The sequence below is a fragment of the Gordionus sp. m RMFG-2023 genome, chromosome 3 (genome assembly GCF_954871325.1).
Source record: "Gordionus sp. m RMFG-2023 chromosome 3, tfGorSpeb1-WG-v2, whole genome shotgun sequence".
Classification (NCBI taxonomy): Eukaryota; Metazoa; Nematomorpha; class Gordioida; order Chordodea; family Parachordodidae; genus Gordionus; species Gordionus sp. m RMFG-2023.
In genome coordinates, this window is record NC_088777.1 from 9,735,631 (window position 1) to 9,746,957 (window position 11,327).

At 27.0% G+C, this 11,327-nt stretch overlaps 1 protein-coding gene across 1 annotated transcript; it reads left to right on the plus strand.

The window, feature by feature from the left end:
• The first annotated feature begins 2,368 nt into the window (after positions 1–2,368).
• LOC135926700 (uncharacterized) lies at positions 2,369–10,239 on the plus strand. The gene is made up of 10 exons (XM_065462632.1): positions 2,369–2,456; positions 2,503–2,535; positions 2,595–2,624; positions 3,715–3,831; positions 7,172–7,228; positions 9,584–9,610; positions 9,671–9,697; positions 9,999–10,022; positions 10,077–10,109; positions 10,157–10,239. Exons 1-10 carry the CDS (start codon positions 2,384–2,386, stop codon positions 10,237–10,239), a joined length of 504 nt encoding a protein of 167 aa, XP_065318704.1. The 5' UTR covers positions 2,369–2,383.
• The last annotated feature ends 1,088 nt before the right edge of the window (positions 10,240–11,327 follow it).

The following is an 11,327-nucleotide window of genomic DNA, read 5'->3' on the forward strand; positions in this document are numbered from 1 at the left end:
CAAATTGTCCTTTTTCTAAATATAATTAGTTCTAATAAATTTTTATTTTTCAAAAAAAACATTTCAATATAAAAAAATTATCCCCCCCCCCCCGTATATAATTTATGGCTACACGCCTGAATCAAAACTATCCAGGATCATCGCGGGTTTTAAAGGGAGTTTTAACCCTGATAAATAGGAATCTTACTTTAAAACGTGTTTTACGCGGAAGCTAGGAATATTTTTATTAATACAAAATATGTATATTGATATCAAATAGAAGTTAATTAAAACATATTTTGATTAAAATAATATTATTTACTCCTAGTTTTTGGTATATATAAATTTTTTTTGATTGTGATAATAATTATCACTCTAAGGGGGCGGGTCTAATTGGGGGGGGGGAGTCAGGAATATTTTTATCAACGCAAAATATTGATATGGGTATCAAATAAAGGCTAATTAAAAAATATTTTGAATAAAATAATAGTAAGTCACATTTGGTTTTAGTAAGTTGGACTTGGCCTAGATTGGGGAGGGGGGGGGGGGTGTTAAGAAAATATCCCTCGGCTAAAGACTAAATATGGCTCGGCGAATTATATAACAATTTATTTATTAAAATATATCGTTCGGTTGAGTAGGATACCGCAGCGCAACCATTCTTTCCCCCATAACTTAATTAGTGAGGTTATAATGAAGCAATGAGATTGGCTTTAATTCAGTTACAAAAAAAAGTTATTTTGATTTTAATCTTAAAAGTATATACTACAATTTCAGTCAACCGATATTTCAATGATTTTTTATTTTATAATATCGATATTTTGTTGTGGTAAAAATATTTCAGACCCTCTCCCCCTTTCACTTAAGATTTAGACCCGCCCATAGCGTGATTATTATTAAAATCAAATCGATTACCTCTTATTTGATACCCATATCTAATTTTTATTTTTAACACCCCCCCCCCACCTTGAACCAAGGTCCAATCTATTAAGATCAAGAAATGCAAATGCTATTATTTTAGTCAAAAGAAACCTTGATTATCTTTTATTTGATATCCACATCTCTTATTTATGTTAGTAAAAATATTCCTGATCACCCAAGATCTATATCCGCCAACTTAGAGTGATAATTATCATAACAATCTAAAGATATTTTAATTACATTTTATTTGGTACCCATATTAAATTTATATCTTAATCCCCCCCCCTTCCCACCTTCTCATTCCCCAGACCAATTCCAACTCATTATAACTAAGAGTGAATTATTTAAGTCATAATATTTTAATTATCCTTTATTTGATACTAATATTCAATATTTTATGGTGTTGATAAAAATATTCTGGGCCTCCAAGGTCTAGAATCGCCAATTAATGGAAGGGAGGGGTTAATCTCCAATTGGACCTAGTTATTGATTCATCTCTATGTGACATATCTCATAAATCCAAAGAAAAACCTCTTTAAATATAAAACCACCGTTCGCTTTGCTGCGATTGCTCTCTCACTCTGTTTCCCAGAGAGCAAGACTCTTTACCTCATCACCTCAGAGGGCACAGTAATTGTATAAGAGATAAATATGGTTAAATGGAATGCATATTGAAATGTGTAGGGTAAAATAATTAAGAAACGCGAAATTATCCATAACACTATTTCAGATTTAAATTTAATTCATTTGTCGAAACATCTTAAATGAATTAAAATCATAATTGTGTATAAAACGGTTACTGTAGAAATAGCTAGCTATAGAGGAGTGATATAAGAGCCCTAATTGACATTGGGAAATATTAGATATATATGAATGTGTTGGCAATAATATTCATCTAAAAAAATTTAACAGGGGGCCGAGTGTCGTTAAACCTTTAACGGGTCAAGTCGGGCAAATATTTTAATAAAAACTAAAACACACCAAGCCAAGTTTACCTTGTCCGATGGTTAGAAAATTTTTTTAAAGATTTTTGAAAATGGCATAGCTCTAATATGTTTTCTTCATTATGTCTTTTAATTAAAGAAAATTTAAATTAAATTAAATATGGCTCCAAAAAATAATAATTAAATAAATAAAAAAATAGAAGATAAAAAAAATTATCGATAAAATTTGAATTTTTAAAGGTATCTTTTTAAATGCTGTGATGATCCTATAGTTTTAAACCACTCTTTTAAAAACTACGTCACATAATATACTATATAATGGATTAAATGTGTTTATCATATCTAGGTAATTTAGATGGCACCCTAGTAGTATCATTTGGTAATTATTAAAAAAACATTTTTTGATATTACTGTTATTAATTTAACATCTAACCGAATATATATTATTTTTTAGCATAAATTTAATTAATCAATTTTTTTTATACACACTATTTTTTTCAATCTAATTTAAGTATTTATAATCATCGTATATAAAATACATGGCTTATAATAATATTAAAAACAAATATAACATTTTTCTTTTAGGGAAAACTGAAATATTTAGGGAGCCAGGTACTATTATATTTTTATATGATTTTTAATTTTAATAATATTTTAGTCTCCTGGTATATAGCAATTAGTTCCTCTAAAGGTATAAAAAATATTTTTTCAGCCAATATTTGTTTGATTTTTTTTTAAAAAAAACTTTAGATTCTAAACCATACCTTATACAGCATAATGGTATATCAGTAATATATTTTATATTCGATTATGTATAATTTGCTTATTGCATAAAAAATATTCATGATACCATCATAGGTGTAGCTGGTAGATGGGGAGGAAAAATTCATCCTTCCTGTTCTCAGAAATATCTTTTTAAACAAATAAAAAACTTCTTCCTACACTCCCTCACCCCCTCTCCCCAAGAAATGTATACAATATATCACTATAAACAAGAATTTGAAAGAAAAATTATCAAAAGTTAATAATCTTTAAAATAACCACTATAATTCAAAATTATTAGAAAAAAGCATTTTTATATATAAAAAAAATGATAACCTAAAATTGTTTTTATAAAAATCGAATATAGCCATAGGCAATAAGTAGACCTAAAAAATAATATTCATGGAGGAAAAATCTACCTAAGGTTCTCGCCTCGCCTCCCTTCCCCTCCGCTCCCCCGCCCCCTTAGCAAAATACTAGCTACGTCTATGGATTCCATTTATAATATAGTATATAGTTATTAAATAATATTTTATTTACTGATAAACTTTAATAAATATATATATTATTGGCTAACGATTATTTTTTAAATAGGTCATGATTTGAAAGAAGGTATCCTAAAAAAAAACTCAAAAGCGAATCTTTATTTATTTAAAATTTACCCTATTGAATTTAGAATATTCACTTTATTGAGACACACTTTCTTTGTTTGGAACATGTACAAAGCCTTAATTTATAGTGCGCACAAATTGTATGTTGTTTCAATGCACCGTTTCAAAACGCAAATAATTACATTTTAAATGCATTCGTTTAAATTGGACAGCATTTTTTTTGTTTTAAATTTAGACGTTTCATATTAAAGGTTTTATTTAAACATAGCTGCGTTTACGTTTAATAATAATAAGATTAACATTAAATGCACAAAAATAAGAAATGCCATTTTAGGAAAAATAAAATCGACAGAAAATATAATATACAAAAATAAGGGATATATTTAAAATGAAAATTAAAAATAGGAATAAGTATATATTTCAAAAAAAAAATGTATTTTTAATATAATTAGCGATACTTTAAAACTATTTATATTTTTTATTAAAATATAAAATAGAAAATACTTTGACCACCTTACCATCCATTTTACCGTCAGAAGATCTAATTTCAGGATCTGGAAATGGCGAATCCAAATTTGTAACCACAAGTGTATCTGAAAATTACTCTCTACCAGGTTGATAATTTTATTTAAATGAAACTTCTTTTCAGGTGCCAATTTAAAAAATATGATTTTTTTTTTCTCTTAATTGACATATAAAAAAATCTAATAATTATATAAAGACAAAAGTCAAAAAGAATATATTTTTAAAAAAAACGCCTGTTAAAATTTTTTAAAAACGTATAAATTAAAAGGGAGAATTCTATGAATAATTGAGCCAAGAATTTTTAAACATGTTGGACCAAATTATTGTGATAGCAATGTTTTGTTAGGTCACTAAAAAGGCAATATATGTGTTTTTTTCCTTATGGATATTGAAACCGTTTTGAAAAGATTCAAATCGACTTGCCCAAAGGAGTAGGATATTGTGGCTACGATGAGGGCAAAGTGGTTATCACCCGTCAGGAAAAAATATTTTTGGCATTTTAATGAGTCAGCCCTGAGAAGAGAATCATATATATTATTAGAAGGGTCAAGGGAGTCTATGTATTGGTTTAAAAATGATATGCCTGGAGCAAACTAATTGCATAACGAAAAGAGTCGTCAAGATCCTGGGGTAGGAAAGGCTATTCATGGAGTGTTAAAATTAGCCGTCCTGTGGAGGGATTTGTATTGCTGATCATCACTCAAGTTTAGGTAAGCAAGGGAAAGAGATACCAATCCTAAATCCCAGCCTTTTTGCTTTGATGAATCTGGTTGAGTTGTATTTGTCAAGGTATTGATGTTCCATCAATTTAAGGCTTCGTCCATCAAACTCTCTTTATCAATTGAAATGATTTTGGATATGACGTGTTTTTTAGATTTTGTAAAAGATACGAAAGAAACAATGGCAATTGTTATAGACGATCTAAGTCCTAAGCCTCAAGATTTGCAAGGAAGAGTTGCCTGAAACTATGAGTTAGAATCGAATTTAACATTTAGTAACTCTTGTATCATTCTTAAAATGTTTTGTTCGTATTCTTTTCAAACGCGAAAGCCCAAGAGGTTTTAAAACAATATTTTTGAGGATAAAATAAGCTTGATAGATGGGTAATTTACTTAAAGCTGTTTGTGGTGAAATAAGATGTTCAATTTTAATATTCTATTCCGATTAATATGGCTGATCGGTATTAACTTTTAAATATTGATATTCTATTATTTGCATTTGTAACTCCACTTGCACCGGAGAACCAAACCTTTTCATTCTTATAAATTTATATGGCTTTTAAGTTTTCTAGATATCTACATAAAAAAATCTGATAATAAATTCAAATAGCGAGCCGTACGTGTAAAAGAAAATTTATATCGAAATAGATATTTTATCTCTAATTTTGTTGTCTCAAAATAACATTGAACTATAAATCAAGAAATGATAATATAAATTATCAGCTGATTTTGGATTTATAGATATACTTTAAAAGTTATCATTTATATGAAAAATGTATTCTAAAGGCATGAACCTTTATCATAATATAAAAATATTTTTGTAGTTTTTAAAAAAATCTAAGTTACTTACCTGTATTTAACAAGAACTTTAAACAAAATGTACATAAAATAAAATTAACGTCATACGTCATAATAAGCGTAATCGCCTCTAGATGAAATATTGGGTTAAGAAATTTGGGGGTAGCCTATGAAATGATTCCAACCACAATTGTTGGGCAGACAGCAGCTATCTGTGCGCGCAAGAGACAAAACCGCTTACTTAAACGGCTACGAGAAGAGAAAAAAAAAGTAAGTACTCTATTAAATAAAGTGTAAATTAAGAAGGGGTGGGGGGTTTGGTTGATTTTAAGTTTATGTTTTGTATGTTATAAGTTGATTTATTATATATGTTGGTTTATTGAATTAAATCTGTCAGGTGATGCTTAAGGGGGGGGGGGGGGGTTAATACGTTTAGATAATTCGATTTAATTTTTAATAATTTTTTGATTTTTATCATTGTTTAAGCGTATAGATTGATCCATTGTCAGGTGTAGGCATGTTTTGTATAGCCAGTAGGATTTATATTTTCCTTAATTTTTCCCTTTATGGGTCTGGAGCCAAGTTATTGCTTCGTGAACTATATTTTGTTTAAAGTTCATAATAGTATGGCCAAATAGTTGTGAACATCTTTTTTGAGTTATTTCGATTGAGAAGGTCATGAGTTGAGTAGGCTTGTGTTTAAAAAAAGTGTTTTCAATTTTTAGATTATTATCTAAGAATAGTCGAAGATGTTCCTTCCCTTCCCTTTGGTTACTGTGAGTTGCTATAATTTTTCTAACATTGTATATTGTTACATTACCCATTTTTTGAACTTGCCCATCATAAAGATGTTATATCTTTTTGGCAAAGAGCTTATTAATTTTCTAGTTGTTCTAATAAACTTTGCCGTCAGTTTTGGAGGAACATAGACATAAAGAAGGATTGTGAATTTATACGCTGTGTTTATGTATAAAATAGTAATTCTTTCTGTCATAGGGATAAATTTTCTGATTTATATCTAGTGTTTATTTTTGATTGACTACACCCATCCAGTTATATTCCTTGGTATCAGAGCTGTGGTAGATAAAATCTGAAAGTTGGGCAGATTAATTGTTATATGAATGGGTTTCCTACAACCTAATTATGTCAGTGGAGTCATTTAATAAAGGTGTCATGAGAATTGAGATATTATAATTAATGCCACTTATATTAAGCGTAGCTAAGAAAAGGGAACCCTGTAGCATGATTTTTGTAATTAAAGGAAAAAGTATTTGATATGTATACGAACGATTAGGAGAGTAGGGATGACAAAAAATACCGAAGTTATGTTATAAGTTGAATTTTTAATTTTAAATATGTAAAGTTAAGCCTAGTGAAGGAGATAAGAATCTGCTATGTTAAAGTTATTTTGCGATATTTGTTTGGAGAGTTGGTATATGTAATTTAATAGCTTTCATAGATTTACATATATTACAATATATTAGGACAAGGGGTGAAGCTACTTAAGATTATGTTTGAAATTAAATTATAATTTGAGATATGTCCGACTTGTTTTGTGTTAAATTATCTTTATTGAGAGGGATATATTTTGGTGCTAAATTTATCTCCAATCTAGAGTGTTTATTTTAGGATATAATTACACTGCTATTATGGAGCAGAAAAAAATATTCTGCAATTCTAGCGAGGTTAGTTGTTTAATTTGGTAAACATTTAAACAAAAATAGAAAATGAATGTAATTCTATGAAAAATAAAATTCACAAAAAAAGTTTAAAAAATATTTTACAAAATAATGGATTAAATTGAATGAAAAAATTAAGAAAAATATATATTACAAAAAAAATATATGTATTTTAATAAAATTAGCGATACTTATTAACTATATATTTTTTTTTTATTATAATATAAAAATAGATAATACCATTGAATCTGGAAATGGCGAATCCAAATTTTTAACTGAAGAAACAAGTGGTAATTTTTATATTAATAATTGAAATTATTTCAATTTTTTTATTGACAAATTTTATAAAAATAATCTAATAATTATAAGACAAAAGTCGAAAAGCAATATTTATTTTTGAAAAAAACACCTTTTTTTGAAGAAAAAAAATAAAAATTTTATTAGTTTCAGCGGCAATCTTCTTTTCAAGGATTTCTTATTTTTATAGGTAATAATGAGCGATTTAAAATATTCAGAGGCCCTGGTATGTTAAAAAAAAAACTATAGGTCCTTCCCGGGTACATTTAAAAAATTAAATTACTACCCATCCCGTGTACCCGGGCATGGCCTGCAGGTCACTGATATTCATGTATATTGAACAAAAATTTAAAAAAATTTCGACATTATAAATTTAAATTATTTATAAAATTTAATGATATGTATATTAATATTTTACATTTATATTATAATAATACATATTAATTATAATACTTTAATAAGTTAAGTATCAAGTGAATAGACTAAATAATAATATGAATTAATAATTATAAATTTACGGGGAAAATCAATTTATATTTAAAAAAAAATTATATTTAAGAATTGTGAACATAAAAAAGAAAAAAATAAGTGTACAAATCTGAAAAAGGGAAAAAAAGATAGGATTATAAACTATGAAGGAGGAGAGAAAAATCTAAATCATACCGCCTGCTCAGGAAATGAGCACATGAAGCATATAAAAGTATCTCTTATAATCTAGATTCTATGTGCTGACCTAAGTAAAACCTTCTTCTAAATCTCCTGATTTAATCCATATGGCTCTGCCAAGTTTTAGCCAAGCTAAGCGCTTGGCTTTCAAAGGATGTTAAAGTTGTAGTAATAACTGGTATGAATTTGTATTAATCTAGTTTGTACAGATATTTGTTATTCAAAGATGTCTTTATTAATGTTGGAAGGTGAGGAAGGTCAACACAGGAAAATCTCCCCGCTAGAAATCGGCCATTCTCCCAAGGAGTATAACCCCATCAATAGACCCTATAAAGTAGCAGTAAAGCCCATTTAATGAGAGCATTGCATTGATTTCAGATCGAACGTCCTGCTATAGATCATTGGAGGCAATAACGGCCATATAAGTTTACTGGTTTCTTGCACGACGCACTCATATGAGACTGAGGCTGTCATTAAACGTATGGCCACTGCAAAGAGGAATTCTTGGTTTGATAACTAGCTCGAGGTCAGGATTTCAGTGGGATTGGACTTCTAGCCGAAAATATATTTCAATATGTATAGAGTAACAGATAATATGTATTTTTGACTTACCAATCTTAATTTATATTAATTTTATGTAGATTTTTCATATCAATTTGAAAATAAAAAAATGTTTATGCTGAAAATAGTCGGAAATTTACAGAATAGACTCTCTATACATATTGGAATATTATTTCCCATCAAATATAAATTTTTTAAATTTAAAAATTACCCACAAGTTAATGAATTAGGTTTGATAATTAGATTCAAATAGGTAAATGTCCAAATTTTTATAACTTTCTATCTATGTTTTATTTAATTTGCAGTTTATTAAATTATAATATTCATTAATTCTGTCTTGTCTAATTTCATAAATTTAATGTTTGATAGGTAAATTTTAAAAATGATCCGAAAGATTTTAGCCAAAATAATACTATGTATGCCTAGAGATTTTGCTCATAGATGGCAGAGAGGTTGGTTTGATATTAGTCATAATACTAAATGGATGAAATTATAAAAGGTGTTATTTATGACCATTTCATATTAATTTCCAATTTGGCACTTTAATTTTATAATATAATAATAAACGTGAAATTTAAATGATGTTAGAATTCTTGAATTTTAATAATATTTGTGTATTAACTTTTTCCAATGTTTCACATTTATTAATTTTTTAGAAAAAATGTCATTATTATAAATATAATTTTTTTTATTTAATCCTGATAAATTTTATATAATCACAAAACAATATCAATACATTTCCATTTAAATCAGGAATGATTCCATCTCTATCAAATTTTCACGATAGTCATACATAAATCCAATTATAGGTTCATCGGAAGTCTCCTTCTCGAGGAGCTGATATAAATATCTCCTGGCAACAATAGTTCTTATTTTCATTTCTAAATATATATTAATAATTTCTTTAACCAAAATATAGATAACACTTAATCAACTATAATTTATTTTCTCAAAAACCTTATAATTCATAATCATAATAAAAAAACATACTTTTTTTTTAAAAAAAATATTCTATTTAGTTAGAAATTTCATGATTTGTAGGGAAAAAAAGTGTAAGCCACTTTTAATTCATTTTGCATGATATAAAAAAATATTAATTAATAAAATTATTTATTTTAAAGGGCCAAAGTTCACCTGTGAAACAGAAGGTATTCATTTTATTATAAATATGAAATATTACAATAAATTGAATATTTATTGATTCATAGACGGCGATATTATTAACACGATAACAGGTTAATCCATTAATAAGTACATTTTGAAAACTGTATGCATTGTATAAACATTATACATTCTACTTTTTTTAATTTAGAGATTCAATAATATAATTGTATCAAAACTTATGTCTACTTTTTATAATTATAGAAAATCTTATCAATGTTATACAGGGTAAATATTTTTGTGAGAATTCCTTAGAATAATTTTATAATTATTATAGATTACCTAACATATACTAACGTTTATATACAAAGTATGTTGTTTTACAATTTATAAGAATTTTATTTAATATTCACTATATTTAAAAAACATTTTAAGCTCCAAATTTGGTGATTGGAATAAGTAAATAACTGGAAAAAATAATTTTTATGCAATAATTTTAATTGAAAACATTAGGATTGGAAAATCAGACCTTAACTCTTAACCTAGGTACATTAAATTTATATAAATAATTGTATAACTTAATGATAATATAGAACAAGAAACAAAATTTAGAGGTAAAATTGTTTATTTTAGACCTTCCGAGTCAAATTTTATATCTATCCAATATATCCTTTAAAATATAAATTGTTATTAATCCTTTTGTAAAAAATCGATGTTCTCAACTAGCTTTAGAGTATGTACTAAATTATATTAAAGATGATAAAATATATCAAATAATTCGAATTATACAATTATTATAAATCTTTAATCGATATAAAGACATTTTCAATAAAAAACAAATTATGTTATAATTTGAATTAAAAAATAAATCTTTATTATCAATGTTATTTTAGATAGAAATATTAATATGTCAATCTTTTCTATTCAATTTTTTTACATATTGAGTAGTATTGAGTGAAAATCTGTAATATTATTCATTTTTAAACTTGAGATATATTTTAAATCAGATTTGCACACCATAGATAAATTTATTAATTGAGTCCCCTTTTTCAATAAAATTATTTTTTTCCATCTGACGCTACATTCTATTTTAAATAAATCTCATCGTATCATTTAATGGGCAAGAAGGGGGGGGGGGGTTGTCATCACAAATTCATCCATTCTTGTAAATATCAGAACTAATAAAAAATTCCTCCCTACACACCTCCTCCACTCCTCCAAAAATATATACAATACAATACTATAAAAAAAGAATTATAAGAAAAAAATAGTAAAAGTTAATAACCTATTAAAATAACAACTATTTAAAAAATAATACAACCAAAGGCCTACAATAAGTCGACCCTAAAAACTTCCAATAAAGTGTATAACGAGATATCTACGCCTACCCCCCCCCCCTCCATAGGAAAATCTTGGATATGCCTATGGGAGCAAGTATTACGCTGGGAAAGTAGTCCCCTGAATTTCCTCCATTTTTAGCAATTCCAGAATATTTAAATTTGGCAATATTTCAACCATCTTTTTCAACTGGTATTGGATGTTTGAATAGCTGTATATATAATTTTCATGAGAAACGCTCATATAGCCTCCCATCGACAATATAGTAACCTTTAAAACTCATAGCAGATTCATGATTTAAGAATCTAATAAAAATGTCAGGTATATAGATCTGTTGGTAACTCACCTGAGGAGACAAAGATGAAAATATAAAACCCAATTTTATAGAAATTTATAAAATTATTTTTTTCCCTATAGGTAGTACAA

Excerpts from the sequence above, each read along its gene's own strand:
- LOC135926700 (XM_065462632.1), top strand. The coding sequence starts at position 2,384 with ATGGCTTATAATAATATTAAAAACAAATATAACATTTTTCTTTTAGGG. Across the intron at positions 2,536-2,594 it reads AGCAATTAGTTCCTCTAAAG|ATTCTAAACCATACCTTATA; the intron begins GTATAAAAAATA and ends AAAAAACTTTAG. Across the intron at positions 9,698-9,998 it reads TATTATTAACACGATAACAG|CTCCAAATTTGGTGATTGGA; the intron begins GTTAATCCATTA and ends AAACATTTTAAG.